Source organism: Paralichthys olivaceus, chromosome 5, assembly GCF_024713975.1.
Source record: "Paralichthys olivaceus isolate ysfri-2021 chromosome 5, ASM2471397v2, whole genome shotgun sequence".
In the NCBI taxonomy this organism is placed as follows: Eukaryota; Metazoa; Chordata; class Actinopteri; order Pleuronectiformes; family Paralichthyidae; genus Paralichthys; species Paralichthys olivaceus.
This window is the reverse complement of record NC_091097.1, coordinates 13,594,332-13,612,053: the sequence shown is the minus strand read 5'-3', so window position 1 is coordinate 13,612,053 and position 17,722 is coordinate 13,594,332. Positions and strand designations below refer to the sequence as shown.

Here is a 17,722-nt window from a genome sequence, read left to right as displayed (position 1 = left end):
ATGTTTAAAAATGATGTGACTGAGTTTATGTTTATGGTGAGTGCAGCTTAAAACCTGTTTGCAACTGGAATTTAAATCAGCAGAGCCGACACGTCTTCCCCTCGTGAATCCACTTTTAAATTCACTAGATCCATTTATTATTCTGATCTGCAACAAACTGCACACACGCAGATAAATGGCAGTCCCCTTAAAGTGCCGGCTTTTTCTCATCAAGATCCATTCATTATTCTCTGACAAATCGAGGAAGATGTTTGAAAAACAATCTCACAATGTTTTAGAAAGTCATTTTCCATCGGATACAGATCTGCATTCCGCATCCCTCCATTAAGATTTTAGGTAGTTAGTCCAGGAATTATTGGATAATCTTGCTTACAATCACACCAACAGGTGAAAACTCCTATGGCTTAGGTAATAATATGCTACTCTACTGGATAATCAATTAATCATAATATCAATCTTCAAGTAAAATCCAAGGAATTGATGGTCCCAGCTTCTCAAACGATAGTTTTTCTCTATTTTACTAAACTAAAGCTCTGTTTTATAGATCAACTGATTAATAATGAAAGCAATCAGGAGTTGACTGATAATAATCAATAATGCTAATGATGACCCAGACAGTTTTCTACAAACATAAAAAATAGACTTAGAATTAGTCTGTGGCACACAGGTTTATTTAACAATATGGTATATAAGTACGAAATGAGCCATTTGAACCAGTTTGTACAGTGATTTCATTCTTATTTTCTGCATATTTACAGTACTGTCTAGCTGCATGATTTACATTAGGGAACAGTTCATCAATTCAAGTTTAATGCAAGAGAGACAATGATGCACAAAACTCTCTCTGAATACAAATCAGCAGTCAAACAAATTAATTTCCCACCACAGGCAAAAGAGGTTCAGTACTTAATGAGAATTTCTTTATACTGAAGGAGAGACAAAGCAATTTCTTTTAAACATCTGCAAGACAAATACTGGGCCCGGGCCAGTAAACTGAACATTCTGGCACCTGTGAACATTACAAGCTTCAATGCAAGTTTTTCTTACACCTGCATGTTGTGTTTGGGTGTGTGCAATAGTTCCTAGATCTATACAAATACGTTAATCTCCCATAGACTCTGCAAACAGGAAAGAAATTAAGGCTTTCCCAAAGGCAGTCCTTTTGAAAAATGGCATATTAGAATAAATTAGCCAGGAACAAGAGAAATTGAGCAAGAGGTGAAACCTGGCAAAAAATTCCCCAGGCAAATAATTTTACAGTCTTCTCAACACAAATACGATATTAATTTGCAAAGGTACAAAATAAAAAAAGAATAATAAATTGAAATATTTTTTGTTTTGAGAAGTTTTGTTAAAAAAGTCAATACCAGAGCATAACAAATGAAAAACAAATTAAAACAACACAAAGACCAGGGCAAATTCTTGCATGGCTGGTCTGGAACCAAAAATATATTCTTTGTGTCTTTGTTGTCTTCTTTTCAACAGCAACTATTAAATCACTCTGTGTTGGAAGAAAAAGCAGTCCCTTGGTTTCAGGAAAGTTCACAGTCCGTAGGCCTCATATGACTCATTAGTTTGTTTTTTTTCGCTTTTTACATCAGCAAGTACAAAATCTTCTCAGCTGAAAACAGAACAAGGCCTTCTGTCATGAAATGCTACAATCCTTCAACAAATTTCTCCAACGTGTCTCCCGTCGTGTCACCCACCATACCCATGTCATTACTTAACCCCCCTCGATTTGGTGTGTTAAGCTGCGGCAGCATGGCACTCTGCTCTGGTGTTCCCATGTGTCCCTGCTCCATGGAGCCTGACATGGGGCCTCCAAGGCTGGGGTGAGGAGAACTGGAGTGGAGGGCGCCGTGCTGGGGCGAAGGCTGCGGCTGTATTCGTGGGGATGGACTGGAATGCGGGGGCTGCTGCGAAGGTGGACGGGGCGACTGCACTGGGGCTGGGGAGCGGACTTGGTTTCCTAATGAGTTTGCCATTACTTGGCCAGGTAGATGAGCTCCTCCCTGGGCTTGGCCTTGGAGCATGTGTGATTGAGGACTCATCGAGTTTGCCTGCGCTGGAGAACCCATCTGCTGCTTCAACATCTGCTGTTGCTGTTGAAGCATGCGCTGCTGGAGGAGATTCTGAGCCCCATCCATGCCCATGCCAGGTTGGCCCATTTGGGATGTGGGAGGGAGCTGGCCCATGGGGCCCCCACCTCCTTGCATAGCCATTTGCTGCATACGAAGCTGGGAGTAGCTAGCTGGCCCTGGCTGCTGCTGAGGGAACTGACTATGGCTCTGAGGCATTCCTCCCTGCTGCTGCTGTGCCTGCTGCTGCTGCTGCTGCTGCGCCTGCTGCATCCGGAGCAGCTGTTGTCTACGGTACAGCTGGGGATTGCCATTTTGAGCAGCGTTCATCATCTGACCTTGGGGGCCCATGGGTGCCATGTTTTGGGGCCCTACTTGCTGAGGAGGCTGCTGCTGGGGTGCCATCACTGGCCTCTGCACCTGGTTTGCCATGGCGGCCATGGCCTGCATTCCTGCCTGAGACCCTAGCATGGCCTGAGGGTTCTGCTGCTGCATCTGCTGCTGTGGCGGGTTGGCCTGGTACTTCGCTGTCCTTTGTTTAATGAATGCGGCCATGAGTTGGGGGTTAGACTTGAGGATGTTGAGAACCTGCTGTTGCTGCTGAGGGGAGCTGGGAGATTTGAGGGTTCGCAGCAAGTCCTGCAGGGCACTTGGAGCAATGTTTCCAGGCATTCCCCGGGGCATGTTTTGCTGCTGTGGTGTCATGCCTTGCTGTGAGGGCCCTTGGGGAGGCATGATCCCAGGCATTTGGAGACCCTGTTGCTGAGGCATTATGGGTCTCTGCATGAGCTGGCCCTGCTGGGGCATAGGAGTTCCCTGAGCCTGCTGAGAGGCCATGGGGCCTTGTTGAGGAGGGACCTGTGAAGGATGACCCTGGGGATTCTGCATGGGATTTTGCATGGGATTCTGCATTCCTGGACCCCACTGGCCCTGCTGCATAGCCTGCATCACCTGAGGACCCCGCGGACCCTGCATCATCTGCATCTGGCCCTGTATCGGCCCCATCATTCGTGGGTGGTTCATGGGCATCCCATTCATGGCATAATTCTGCTGCTGCTGCTGCTGTTGTTGTTGTTGTTGTTGCTGCTGTTGATGCTGATGCTGCTGCTGCTGATGATGATGCTGCTGCTGCTGCTGCTGCTGCTGATGCTGCTGCTGCTGCTGCTGCTGCTGCTTTGCCTTGGCTACCATCTCAATTTGTTTGGCCACCTTCAGGGCTGCCAGCAGTGGTTGCTGCTGCTGCTGCGGTGGCTGAGGCTGCTGTTGGTGTGGCATGTTAGGCAGCGGTGACTGCTGCTGATGCAGAGGCGATGACTGAGGTCCTGGTTTGCCCTGTGGGACTGGTGTTGGGGGCTGGCTGATGCGGCCGTTGTTGGGAAAGACTTGGGCAATATTGGGAGGGTTTGGTGGCTGATGTTGGGGCTGGTTGGGCATGGGCTGAGGCGTCTGGGGTGTACTAGGCTGCTGAATAGAGTTTGGTGTGTCAGGGGCTGCTGAGGTAGGTGGAGATGGCAGGGGCATACCCCTTCCAGCCATGGTGGCCATTCTGCGGCGCATCATTTGAGCCTGATGGAGCCTATGCTGCAGCTGCTGCTGACGGAGTTTGTGCTTGATGTTGAGACAGAAAGGAACAGGACATTTGTTCTCCTGACAGTGCTTGGCGTGATAACAACATAAAGCAATGAGCTGCTTGCAAACAGGGCAGCCACCATTTGTCTTGCGCTTGCAGCCCTTGGTGTGTTGAACCACCCTCTTCATCTTCTGGCATGAAGGCAGAGAGCAGTTTGCGTTGCGACATTGACAGGCATGGACCAGGGATTGGATGCAGCGCTGGATGCTGAGACGCCGGCTCTCCTGCGGGCTCTTGGAGGCCTCTCCACCCTGACTGTTGCTGTCGTCGTCTAAACCCAAGCCCCACTTCACCATCTGGTGCTCATGGCCCTTAATGTTGTAGCAGTTAATGCATAGGTCGTAGTCCTGGTGAGAAATAAGGAAGACAACATTAAGGTTATGTTAAGATTTAAATGAATTCAAAATTGATAGATGTCATTTTGAAACATTTCTGTGCTATGCCACTTTTTCCTACCTCGCAGACGGTGCAGTGCCAGCGAGTCTCCACATGGTGCTTGCATTCATTGCAAGTGTACACAAAGCGGTCCTGGCCCTGGTTATGCAGCTCCACCAACATGCACATTGTACTCCATTTGCATCTTCTCAGAGAACTGAACTCCCAGTGCTTGTCCCTGGCTAAAGTCAGAAAGGCATCACGGCCATCCATTAGGTCACAGGTCAATAGCGGGTCGGGGTCCATTATGGGTGGCAGGGTGTTAATGACTGGCCCAGCATGGAGGTGGATGACAAAAAATACCTGGTAGAAAAAGGAGAGGAGACGAAAGGTGTGAAGACATACAAAATGTAAGTTCCCAACTCTCAGTCCGTCCTATATTGGAAATATCAAAAGAGATAAATAAAATCTGTTATAGTTGCTTGATTGGTTTTCTACCTCCTTGTGTTTCTCCATCGTGGCGTAGAGCTTCTGGGACAGATCATTAGCTACATTCGGCATCCCAGGCTTCTTCTTATTGGCTCGGCTGACGCTGCTCTTGTTTTTGTTGGTTTTCTTGTTATTCTTCTTTTTGGCATTCTTGCTGTCAGTGTGGGTTCCCTTGAAATAGATGGACAAGAACGTTAAAACAAACAGATGTTGCACAACAGGCAAGATGAGGTTATGCCATTAAGTTGAGTGGTTATACAATGCCTGAGTGGCTACTGAAAGCTTTTATATAATATGAACTTGAGGATAATAAAATCGAGGGTGAGACAGAAGGCCTAAGTGCCAGGCTGCTGATTTGAGCATAACAACAGCGTTCTAAACACTCAGAGGCAACTATCCAACTAACTCACCTCTGTTGTCTCACAGGAGGCAGTGTTCTCCTCCTTCTTCCTCTCCTCCTCCTCTTGCTCCAGCTCCTTGATGCTCTCCTCAAGAACATTAGGCCAAAAGTCACCCTCAAAATACGGCAACTCATTGGCACTGGCCAGTCTGTCCTCTGTTGCCTGTTTGAAAATATCCTGTACACAGACACACAAGACTCACAATCAGGTGACATAGTAACAAGGTTCCTAATGAGGACATTAAAATCATTGATGTATTCATTGCTTTTTTCTCATTTAAAATAGAAAGAAAACCGAAAAACCTACACAAGATATAAAAGTAATATAAATCTGGAGATTAGTATAAATATTAGCCCAAAATATGTATCTATCTGTTCTCGAAAATGGTCAGAATAGTAGTTTTATGGAACCAAGATTGTCACGGAATGATACTGAACACAAGGGGGAGCCCCTCTAATTTTGCACACTTGTGAAATAACAATAGTTCTATGATAAATTCACATTTTTCTTGTCAGAAAGGAGACAAAGAGTAAATCTGACTGTAAAAACAGTTTGAATCCCTGTCAGTCAAATTTTTTGTTAGAAATTATTTTAAAAAAGCTTCATATCTGTTCTCAGGACAGATCATGTTGAATTTGACTGATTAGGAGCCTTGTCCAAAATAATTACATGAATACACAGCGAACCAGAATAATAAAGTGAATAAAAAGTTAACACCAGTAAATAGCATTGATCAGGATAACACCATATACTTAATATTAAACCAAAATTATTAGCCAATGTGAAATTATAATAAGAACCTACTTTACTCTATATAACAAATTTTGATTTTGCTCACTGCACAGTAAAAACTGTGTTAATTACAGCTGATGACATGTTAAAAAACGGAATATTCCTACTATTTTGTGAATTTTCTCACCTTGTAATCGTGTAGGATCCTCTCAGCGAACGCCTTGTCCAGCATCTTTCTGTACCACTCTTGAAGTCTCTTGGGTTTAGGGATCTTCTGGTCCAGAGGGTGGCAGTGAAAAATGTAGTCATCTCCCTCACTGGGTGGGCAGGCCCAGATGTGACCCATCACATACCTGACCAAGACATATATTATCAGCACTTACACAAATGATACATTATTTAACACATTTATAACAAATGGAAAAGATGTCAGAAATACTGATGTTACTCTTCACCCACCCCAGTTTCTTCACATACTCCAGGTAGCCTATTAAGATCTCGTGGTACACCGCAGTCCTTAGCAAACGTGGTTTGAAGAAGTGAATACTGTCAAGGTATGATATGTAAACCCGTCTGCAATTCAAACAAGAAAAATTGGATTCATGATTAATGCACTCAAAATAAAGCACAAAAAACAAAGTTAACATAGGAGAAATGCATATGACAGCATTACTCTTTGCGGTAGTTTTACCTGGTATTTGGAAAGGGGCACTCTGAGCCGTACTCCTGGACGTGCATGCCGAAGAAACAAACGTCCACCCCGTCTATTTCCTCAAATGCGAAAAGTGCTTTGGTTCTGTAAGGGAAGCTCTCAACCATCTCGCCTGAGTCTACAAACCTGTGGAAACAGAGAAGTATAAGTTAAGTTACAGAGAATTAGACTTTAAATTGCAACATCTGTAAAGGTTAAGTACACAAGTTAACCTTAACATAGCACCCCACAGCTGTAATGGCGTCCTGAGCAGGGAATTAAGTCACATCCTTTGTGTGTGTTGAAATGCAAGCTCTGCTGTCCAGTCCGAGCGAACATTCATCTTTGTACAAATGCGTGTGTATTTAACTGCATTTCACTCCCTCCACATGAAACCATTTGCCTTCTGCACGTTAATAAAGCAAATGGCTCAGGCTCCTTGGTTCAAACACTGCAAGGCTCGGCTATGCTAATGATGCTAGCCACGCTAACTGGCTGCTAGCTGTTGTGCATGCACTCTTAGAATGCTGCATTTTTAAAAATGTCCATCACAAGCATCTCACAAGGAGGCTCAGACTCTGACGAGCACAATCCACAGATTTTCGTTGTAATTTTCGTCCTGGACTCAGGTGTGCTTCAATTCCACAGTCCGCTGTTTCATGTGTAGTTTGCAGTAATAGAAACACTTTCATATGAGATTTTCATATATACGACACATTGACAGACGCTGTGTTTCGATCAACTTTTGGAGAAAACGCAAAGTGAGAAAACCACAAAGTACATTTTGACACCTGAGCTCTGTTAGAGGTCATTATTCACAATATTTATATTCCCTGTTTCAAATCTAGCTGGAGATCTGTGTTCCATGTCATCCCTTTTATTAAACATTAATTTATGACCAACCGTCTTCATTTTGTACATATACAACTAATGGCATGTAACGTACACAGTGAATAATGAGCACATTCTCTACAAAAGCATTTGAATAATCACAAACTTCTCTCCCGATTAGTTTTTTCAGTGAGAAAAGATACAGTTCAGTATTTGGTGAAGATTCCAGTTATATGTGGGGGGGGGGGAAAGCTACATCAACATTTAACAACGTGTTTTTCTGAAGAAAGGTGTGAACCTTACCTAGACTTCATGCCAGGCTTAATCTCCACAGTTTTGTCAGAGCTGGCCACCACTCGCACAAACACCTCACCGGCCTCTGGGTGGTTCTGCCTTTTCAAGTACTTATTAACTCTGTCTTCAATGTATGTTCCCAACCTTGTGGACTGCAAACCTTTACAAACACAGAAGAATACATTTTTAAAAACTTAGGTGATAAAGACAGTTAAGTTTAATGTCAGAGTATTTTCGATATGTGTAACTTACGTCTGGCTGCAAACTTGTTTTCCTTTCTTGTTTTACTAGACTTCTTTAGACAGTTGTCACAGATAAAACTAGTGGAATAGAGATGAAAATCTTGTTTAGTGTCCCCACACATCAACTCCAAAAAACAAAGAGATATAGTAAGAAACATGGACTGTGTATGCTTATATACTGAACAGTTATACAAAGACTCACCCTGATGGCCAAATGATTTCATGGTGCAGCACGCAGATCTGATGCATCTTTCGTCCACAGTCTTTACATTCAACGAACCTGCAACGACAAACATTTGCTTAATTAGTGTGTTCTTTAAACACTGCTGAAGAAGCACCACTGCCATCAGATGAATAGATGAATCTATACGGTACTCACGGTTCCGCGTCCAACATGTCATTTTTCTTCTTTTCAAACTGATCTTTTAATATCTTGCTGCATGAAAGAGACATAAAGAGACAAGTGAGTTCATGATGGCTCCTTTAAATGAAAGTCCAGAGAGAAAACAGACTGATCATCTCACATGATGATCACCATGAAGAGCTCAGCCACCCGGGCTTGATAACTTACGTCTGTGGCTGTGCCGGGTCGTCTCCCAGGGTCACACTGTTGCCCTGGATCTCATTGAAGCACTTTTCACAGAAGTGATACCTGTCGGCAATAAGGCCATATTTGGGTGAACTGCAGCCAGCACACACAGTAGCAGCAAAGGCAAAACGGCGTACAGGTGGAAGGATGCAGAGTGAACGGAGCATGATAACCAAGGATGGAGCATGGGCAGTGGACAGACAGAGAGACACATACATACACACGCACGCACAGGTATGTTAGTCGCAGTGTAAATGGTCACGATCCAATTGCTCTCATTCAAACTGGAAAGAAAATTGGGGAAGCATGCTAGAATCTTAAAGACAGTATATGATTGTGACCAACACATTGGACAAATCATTTCACTGCATTCATGTGTAATATCAGCAGCATTAGGGCTGTATCGATTCTCGAACCAAAACCGCGGTCCAGAAGTCCACGGTTTCAGTTTGTGATACGCAAAGACCGAACCATGACACGTCTCCCTGCCCAACTCCACACACTGCCACAGCAGCAGGTGCAGCCTGTTGAGTGTGCGTCTAATCACACCCAGCTTCAGAACACAGAAGCGAGTAGTATCCTAAGAGGAATGAGTGTGGAGGTCAGAGAGGATCGTCTATTATACCTTTACACAAGTGTTGTAAAGTCTGAGTGTTTTCACCATTCAGGAGCAGACGCCTCGTCTCTGAACTCTGGACGCTAAGACTGTGTGAGACACACTCAGACACCCTCTTTCCTATTCTTTGATTAGTTTTGTTTACGTAGTTTTACGTGAAGTCAAGTCCAACATGTTCTTTAGTGTTCTTCTCTTTACTGTTCTAAATGTTGGTGTTTTAATAAAACTCAGAAATTCCCCCACTCGCTTTTTGTTACGCACCCACTACACCCCGCCCCCCAAAAAACAAGGTTCAAACCGAACCGTGGAGTCAGCGAATCGTTACAGCCCTCAGCAACCTGCATTTTGAACAGATGAATGAATGAATGATATGGTCATGCCAAAGATGAAGAGCCTGGACACACACATACAAATGAGTGAGTCTTTCAGGGAAAGTGACTTGATTATTTTTATGGAAGAAAATTATTTTTCAGCTCTAATATTTTAGACAGTGAGATTAGGATTTGAGCAAATGATAAAACCTTGCTTGGATCATCTTAGAGTTCTCATAATCACTGATTTTTTTGTTGCATCTTAAGCAAGCGTGTGCGATAACTTAACGTTGCGTTGGAATGATATTGAGTTGCAATGGCAGTTTCTGCACAGCAGGGGGAGCTTTGGTGCCAGTTATAAGACAACACCAAACCCAATCATGCACATTCTGCTCAGCCACAACATACAACTCTCAGTGCCGTCTGTGACACCCCTGTAAAGGAACGATGCAGCTTTGGGACAGGTGTATGTCAAGTCATGTTTTATCTTGACGCAACAGCCCCCCAGCTCATGATCACCCCTAACCCACATTTGACAAATTTCTACCCCAGAGCAGACTCAGCATGCACTTTTACCTGTTCTGGTAGCTGTAGTAGGTGCCATCCCTGGAGATGGTACACAACTGTTTGCCATAGCAACACAGCGTCTGGGGTGAGAACTCGTACTGTGGAGACACATAAGTGAAACGTGTCATTGTGATTATTGGTGGCTTAGGGGGAAAAAAAACTGTTCTGTGCTCTTTTCATGCATTTTTTCTGCTGAGTTCCCATCCTGTGTTGGCTCACCTTCCTGCCGCAGCAGTAGCCCAGGCCCTGCATGACGGGGTCAATCTCGGCTTCAAACACTTCTGCCAGTTTGGTGCAGTACTTGTAAACACGGGATGTTTTACGGTTGTACAACCAGGCATTGTTGAACATGAGCCACACGTCGTCCACATACTGCCAAGGCTCCTGGTACTGACCAGTGTCCAGCTTACGCTTGATGGTGGATAAGTCGATGGGATTCTTCACAATGTCAAAGTAGTCCTGTAGAGCATGAGACAGGAATGAGCAAATTCTAATAATTATGTCCGTGAAATACAGGTATGTGTGTATTTGATTTTGGATACTCACAGGGATGCCCAGTAGCGTGGGGTCTACAGGTTGTCTGAAGGGCAGTGACTCTGGATCTTGCCTGTAGAGGGCCTCAAGTGTCGGCATTAGGGCTTGTCTCAGCTCCTCTGGCTTGAAAACTGGACAGACAATAATGTTTTAACAAACCAAACACCAACACAATTCTAGAGTCTGCAAAAACAAGATGTTCATTCGCATTTAAGGATGCTAATGCAAAGCAACCAGCTCCATCAACCTGTACGCTGGTGAACGCATAAAAAACACAAATGCTGTTACAGGATACGTGTGTGGTCCAAAGGTCTGATCACCATGTACTTACAGTCAATCCTCAGTTTGCACACAAATTCAATTTCACTCCCTTTTTAACAGATTAAATGGCAACTTCTACTTTAACGAATATGTATGTGAATTCACTTGATACACTGGTCCCTTCTCTCTCATTTATTGAATCGTCAATCACTCAATATATATACGGATGAGATCTGTGGACTTACTTTTTTTGCGGTTCTGAGTTGTGGAGGCGGTTGAACTGCTGTTGGCCCCGTTTTCCTCCTCTTCTTTGGGTTCTGCCTTCACCACCGGCTTCTTCTCCTCAGTTTCCATTGGTTCCTGCTTTGGCTCTAATGCCTCTGGCTCCTCCTTCTTCACCAGTGGGGGTTTGGTTTCATCATCCGGCTACATAAACACAACCATGGTTAAACAGCTATACGAAGATGCTGCGCCATAAAAGTATGCAGGTATTTAGTTTACTTAGAAGCACAACACTTTCATATAGGAGAAGGAAAAATCAAGTCACATGTGCTTTTTGGGAGATGATATTTGCAATAGTAGCCGGGGGTTGAAATAGAAAAAATGGTTTCTAGTCTAATCTACAGAAGACAAGCGTGTGCTTCTTTCCATTCCTTGTATTAACCATCGCTTTCTTACGTAATAATTATAAGATAACCTTGTACAATCGTGTGCATACCTCCATTTTTATATTAGTCTGCTTCTTCCCAGAGTTGCTGTCATCGTCTTCATCTTTTACTTCAGGTTTGGCTTCGGTGCCGCTCATGTCAGACAGAGCCTGCTGGGAGCTCAGCTCAGCCACAGAACCTGGGGTGGGCGCTCGGTTATCTATACTGGCTGCTGCCTGTAGAGGGAGAGGACATTCTGATCACAGCGCTGATCATTTATAAATAAGGTTGTATCGACTTTACTGAGGACCACTGAAGAATCATTAATAATGAATTGTCAGAGATCCTTTCTGAATGAAATACAGACACAGATTTCTTAAAAAGCAAACTCAACAGGAGGTGGCCTAGACATACGTGAAACAAGAGATACAGAGCTTTGCTGTTAAAACTATTATCTCACCGGTGTACTGGGGTGCTGTGCCTGCACTGAGGTGGGCTGCTGCATTTGGCTGGGGGGTTCAGGTTGGGGCTGCAGGGGCGTGAGCGGCTGGGATGGGTCAGGGGGTGTACCCATAACTGAGGGGGGACCAGGGATGCTGGGTATGTGGGTTGGGGTACGGGAGGGCCCACCTGTGGAGGCAGGGGTAGAGGGCTGGGATGGCACCTGGGACTGCGCAGGAGCATGGTGTTGATGCAACTGCTGCTGCTGCTGCTGCTGCTGCTGCTGCTGCTGCTGCTGCTGTAGGCCAGCAGAAGCATTATGTGGAGGAGTTGCACCCCTGGTGGGCTGGGCTGCAGGGCCACAAGGCATCTGTGAGCCAAGGGAGCCCAGTGCATTCAGAGGGAGGTTAGAGTTCTGAGGCTTCTGGAACAAAGAGGGACGCACAGTTAGCGCTACAGAATGCACCATTCATACAGCAGCCCACATGCTGAAACTAGTTAGAAAATGCAAAGTCCACTAAACTTGATAGGAACATACAAAATGTCAATGTTTTCCTCAGGACCACAAAGGTTTCCTCACCTGAGTCACAGCAGCCTGTGTTATAGACTGGCCCAAGCCTACATTCACATTCATTCCTCCACCTGCAGCTGCAGGAAACTGGCCCTGTGGCAGGAACTGGCTCTGGTTAGATGGCTGAGCAACCATGTTATTCGCATGACCACCCATCATTCCTTGTGTCTGAGGCATCCTTGATGGGGACATGCCCATCTGGAAACCAGAGAAGAGATTTAACAGAGGAATCATGGCAACAGGAGGCATCTCGTATTCAATGCCTGCCAAGAAAAATAAACTAAGGAATGCAGAATACATGCATGTCTACAAACAGTTGGAGTAACATTAAATGGCTTTAAGCCAGGCCTTAGTTTCATTTAAGGTTTCCTGGGCAAGTCAGCAGGCTGGTTTGTAAACAGATCAAGACCTGTGTCACATTTGATACTGATGCTTTCTGGTCAAAATGGAACAAACTGAGTGAGGAATAAATGATCAGTCAAGGAGGCATTTGACAGCCCAAAGAAATGAACAAATTAAGGAAAGCACCAAAGAAGAACAAAATGGAGGAAGGAACAAAACCACAGACGAAAAGAACAAATTTAAGAAAGAAACCGAAACGTTAAGCAGAACTACAGATTGATACAGAGAGAAAAAAGAAATCGAACCGGGGGGACGGAGCTCATGTTCATCTGCTGTGGATGGTTCATGGGGGAGGGAGCACGTGCTCCCATGGGTGCCTGAGACATCTGCGCATTCTGCATTGCCATTGGGTTAAATTGATTGATTCCTGCGGGAACACACAGATACACACACAATTATAAACTTGTTTACTATTCCTAAGAGTTGTTGTAATTTAACAACTCTTAGTTGCCCTACTGGACTGGCAGCAGAACTAAAGCAGCCTACTTGAATCAGAGTTATAATAAATTAATGTGTTATCTGGTTAAACAATCAGATGTGTACATGAAACAGCATTTAAAAGTCAAACTACTACAAATTACTTTACTTAAAAATGGGAATCTTAGCTGAAAAAGGACATTTGAATGGGTTCTCACTGAAAACACTGGCTGAGAAATCAGAGGGTGAGCACATACCTTGGGGCATACGATTCATTAACTGATTTGGCATGTTGGGCATAGGCACAGGTCCATCTGCAATAAGACAGGATAGTGCAGTGCTCATTTAAAAGTTGTTCTCAGTAGTAGAAAATCATTTGGAAAGCATCCTATGAGTTATAATATATGATTAATTGTAACAACTGATAACTGTCAACCAGCGTGAAAGAAGTTGAGCTACTAACTGGGAGGCCGGACAGCCTGTCCTGGTCCCATGGTGTTGGGCTGAGCCATACCAGGCTGCGGAGGCCCAGCTGTGCCCACCATGCCGGGCTGTTTCTGGAGCCGTGAGCGCCTCTTCTCCTCCAGTTCCTTCTGGATCTTGTAGATTTTTTCTGCCAGGAAGTGGTAATACTCGTCCTAATGAGAAAATAAAAGGAAACAAAAATAAGCAAGATATAAAAATAATTTTTTTAATCGTATCTCTTAGTCCCTGCTTCAACAAGAAAAGGCCTTACTCATAATACTGTGAAGCGTATATTATATTAGTTACCCTGCTGTTAGCCGACTCATACATGTCACCCTCAACCTTGCGTGCATATGCCACTAGGTTCTCCATCCGTCGGTCCTTCAGTGCTGCAGGGTCTGGGGTGGGGAATATGGCTTGTACTCTGGAGAAAGACAGCAGACAAAACGTTAAACTCAACAACAGCCTAGAGCATCAAGTTCTACTCTATTTGTATACGACAGAACTTGAGTATTTATAATTCACTAGCTTCATGGTTGAACTCACAGTTTGTGCACCAGGTGAGTGCGCAGGTCCTGAGTGACGTGTTCATGCCAGGCCTTCCTTACCCCCGATGCAGAGAGAGGGGTGGCAGCGGGCAGGTTTCCCATGCCTCCTGCTACTGACCCATCTGGCATCAGCTGACTGCACGACAGAGAGAAACTATTACTGAAGAACAAAGTAAGTCTTAGGACTCATTATCCTGATTTATTCCCAGTCTTTATATTAAAATGCAGGATTTCTTCTATTCTATAAGGTCATATCAATATTTACAAGATGATTGTAGAAGTGTACATCTATCAGGAAAGGTATTCAAGATAGAGGCTGCATGGATCTAGCTTTGTGTGTGTTTTTAAGGATTAAAGGAGACTGCTCACTTGTTGAGTGTGGAGGATAGAGAGGAGTCGGAGTGCATGCCAGTCTGGTCTGAAGAGGGGACACCCATGCCTCCTGCCATCTGGTTCATCTGATTAGTGCCTGATAAACACACATCGTCAGTTACATGGGTTTACAAGAAAATGGCTTAGCAACAGATTTGTTACTACTTACACACAATCTCCTAAAAAAAATCCCATCTATCCCTTACCTAGTGCGTTCATATTTCGCAGCTGCTGGTGTGGGTTTTGTTGAGCTGGACCCTGTCCCGGGACCTGCGCAGGGGACTGGTTCCCATACGGCAGGCCCAGGGCAGCATAGGCCCTCTGCATGGAGCTGGGGTCAATGTGCGTGGCCGCACTGTTGATGGCTGTGGCACTGGGCTGGCCAGGTCCAACTGTGCTGATGGCATTCTGCAGGCCAGCCCCAGGTGAACTTAGCATGGCTGGATAAGAAAACAAAATGAATAAGGGGGCTTGGAAAATGAAATCAAACATTTAATGAATAGTCTAAAATAGCAAAGGAGTAACTGCTGCTTCAGGAGTTTCAATTTCTTAATATCAAAACATATGTAAATAATTAACCCCAAATATTTATCATTAGTGAGTGGTTATCTAAAATACTTAGATAATACGTTTTTAAATAACTGTATAAGGAGCAACAATTATGAACATGACTGTGTTTTTTGTTAAAAAATTGTCTTCTAGAGCCACCATCTGAAAACCCTTCCGCTGCTCCCTGCTGTGTGCTGCGCATGCTGCCTCTGTGGGGGATTTAAACCCGTCACTGGGCCTTTTAACCAATCAGAGGGCAAGTAGTCCCTAGACCCTGCCCCCACAGATAGCAGAGCCAGAGAGCCCCTCCCCTCGGTGTCACATTACAAGTCCGGCCTTTTTAGAGGAATCCTCTTGCTGTTCCAGCTCTCACAGTGAGCGAGCCAGCACAGAGCTGTGGCAAGGAAACACAACCTGCAGGTGGCACCACTTCATACATACGTGCACAAATGCACTGACTGGAGGCCAGCTGCTGAGTGACAGCTGCCTTGTGTACAGGTTTTAATGACTCAATTACCATGACCATGAAGATGTTTCAATCAGGAATTATAGATGATGGTTTTGTGTTGTCTTAGTGACCCATGTGCATTTTTTTATGAATTTACAAATGAATAAAACAAGAGAAGGGAAGCTGCTGGAGCTACTCACGCTGCTGGTTCCTCTTGTCACTTGCGTTTTTCAAAGGAAGGCAGACCGGGCAGTCGTGCCGCGTACAGTTCTTCCAGTGGGAGATGATCTGTCTGGATGATGCACAGTGAGCCACTGGAGGAAAAAAAAAAAGATTATCTACACCTTGTAAAATCATAAAGACGTCCTTACTTTTATGAGTAGGTAAAGTTACAGTCTAGATGACTGCAAACCTATCAACACCTTTAACTGTGCTATGTAAAGCAATCGGCCCTTCACTAAAGGCTCTGATTACAGTTACTCACAACATGCATGGTGCAGTTATTTCACCTGTGTGAAAAATCTAACTAATGAAGGACAAAATATTTATCGGTGACAACACGGTCACACAGAAGAGTGTCAATCTTCAGTTAGCACATTAGTAGATACACTTAACACCTTGTGGACACATATGCACACTGTAAAACTGGAGTCAGTCGACCCAGACAATTGGATCCATGCTTGAGTTGACCCAGGACTCTCATTTTCACTCACCCTGGCAGGACTTGCCAGCCTGGCAATGGGTCATGTGGTTGAGGACGTTCTTCATGGTGCGGCAGTGGGGCAAAGTGCAGGCCCTCACCTCCCCGTTAGCCTGCTCCCGCCGCTGGCACTTATGTGCATGGAGCAACAGGACCAGCTGCTGCTGAATGAGTTTGCGCTTCTCAGGGTCGGCTGTTGGGCCTACTGACACTCCTCCAGCCCCGGGGACCATGCCCACTGATGCTACCTGCTGCATCTGAGACTGCAAAAGAATGCCAATACACATATAGGTAAGACACGGATCAGAATATCAGACCATCTTCATTGTGCATTTTAAGGTTCAGTGTAGAAACAAAAATTGAATAATACAAGGAACAGGGGATTTAAAAACTCATGGAATTAAAAGAAGATGTAAAACCACCAAGAAATACCACAAACAAGGAAATCTACTGTATAAAATAAATTCATAAACATTTTTAAAAAATGAAGGAACCAACTATTCCTGCCTGAAATAAATCATTTCCTGTTCCTCCAATAGATTTGCATATAACTCAGATCTGTTTACTTTGTGCTGTGAAAGAATCTCACTCTTCTCTGTCTTCAACTCTTTGTATGGATGTTCAACAAGATCAGAGTCGACCGTCTAAAACAAATACGTCACCCTTAATGAAATATTCAGTTTTGGTTTTGGCTTTTCAAAGCAAAGAAGCAATGCATATAAATGGCTGCAGGAATAACTTAGACAAGCTGTGTGCTGACATTGTGTGCTGGCTCTGTCAGGTTAGTACCTTGCCATCTCACAATCTGATCATCATCAGCAAACATGTATATACTGTATAATTACAGAACTTACGCTGTGTAGTTATTGATTATAATCAAATTTGGCCAATTAATCTAAATATTGCTCTTATATATTTATCATTGAGCCGCACTGTTGCACAATGCACAATTATTGTCTAATAATAATGATAATAATAATTTATATTGCACTTCGCAAAATGAAGTTACAAAGTGCTCAACAAATAAAAACCCAAAAGTAAAAAAACACATAAAAATTACGCAAAAAGCTGCGCACACTGACAACACTCACTTCCTTTCAAGAATTATGTACATGCACGGTATTTATACTTATGAGCACATAGATATGCAGCCGATTCTGCTGTTTTCAAGATGCAGTGTGGATTTTTGCACCCAGAGTAAACTTACTGACATAATAAAGACACAAGATTGAAATATATCTAAACTACAACTTTATTTAAAAATGTATTTAGCATACCTTATTTAAAACACCATATCAAAACAAACTAAGGGTTCTTTATAGCAGCAGGTCAATGTTTCTGTGATACCTCTCTGGCAAAGCTAGTACGCATACTGTGTCCTCATGTCTGCAGAGTACACGGTGTGTGAAGCAACAGATGAAGCATAAACTAGCATATCCATTTCTTTAAAAAAAAGCACAGATTTTGTTAAAAAAAAATGAAACAGGCGCAAAAGGAATGTGTATTGTATCGCTGCAGTAT

The 17,722-nt window shown here is 44.0% G+C and overlaps 1 protein-coding gene across 4 annotated transcripts in view; it reads right to left on the bottom strand.

Moving 5' to 3' along the window:
- Window positions 1-649: 649 nt before the first annotated feature.
- The window catches only part of crebbpb (CREB binding protein b), a 33,747-nt gene continuing 16,674 nt past the window's right edge, over window positions 650-17,722 (bottom strand). The window contains exons 4-31 of one of the 4 annotated variants that reach the window (XM_020101825.2): window positions 16,215-16,464; window positions 15,702-15,815; window positions 14,711-14,944; window positions 14,502-14,601; window positions 14,131-14,268; window positions 13,891-14,008; window positions 13,583-13,757; window positions 13,377-13,433; window positions 12,948-13,069; window positions 12,310-12,498; window positions 11,749-12,153; window positions 11,360-11,524; window positions 10,887-11,067; window positions 10,393-10,511; window positions 10,066-10,305; window positions 9,856-9,944; window positions 8,335-8,415; window positions 8,143-8,199; window positions 7,966-8,043; window positions 7,774-7,841; window positions 7,531-7,681; window positions 6,397-6,543; window positions 6,165-6,278; window positions 5,893-6,058; window positions 4,983-5,150; window positions 4,582-4,743; window positions 4,165-4,446; window positions 650-4,055 (exon numbers count right to left, since the gene is read on the bottom strand). In XM_020101825.2, coding sequence (XP_019957384.2) covers window positions 1,656-4,055; window positions 4,165-4,446; window positions 4,582-4,743; window positions 4,983-5,150; window positions 5,893-6,058; window positions 6,165-6,278; window positions 6,397-6,543; window positions 7,531-7,681; window positions 7,774-7,841; window positions 7,966-8,043; window positions 8,143-8,199; window positions 8,335-8,415; window positions 9,856-9,944; window positions 10,066-10,305; window positions 10,393-10,511; window positions 10,887-11,067; window positions 11,360-11,524; window positions 11,749-12,153; window positions 12,310-12,498; window positions 12,948-13,069; window positions 13,377-13,433; window positions 13,583-13,757; window positions 13,891-14,008; window positions 14,131-14,268; window positions 14,502-14,601; window positions 14,711-14,944; window positions 15,702-15,815; window positions 16,215-16,464 — 6,570 coding nt within the window. In that variant the 3' untranslated portion in view covers window positions 650-1,655. Of the gene's footprint in view, window positions 4,056-4,164; window positions 4,447-4,581; window positions 4,744-4,982; window positions 5,151-5,892; window positions 6,059-6,164; window positions 6,279-6,396; window positions 6,544-7,530; window positions 7,682-7,773; window positions 7,842-7,965; window positions 8,044-8,142; window positions 8,200-8,334; window positions 8,416-9,855; window positions 9,945-10,065; window positions 10,512-10,886; window positions 11,068-11,359; window positions 11,525-11,748; window positions 12,154-12,309; window positions 12,499-12,947; window positions 13,070-13,376; window positions 13,434-13,582; window positions 13,758-13,890; window positions 14,009-14,130; window positions 14,269-14,501; window positions 14,602-14,710; window positions 14,945-15,701; window positions 15,816-16,214; window positions 16,465-17,722 lie in introns of all 4 variants that reach the window. The other 3 variants (XM_069525595.1, XM_020101823.2, XM_020101824.2) reach the window with 3 other exon arrangements.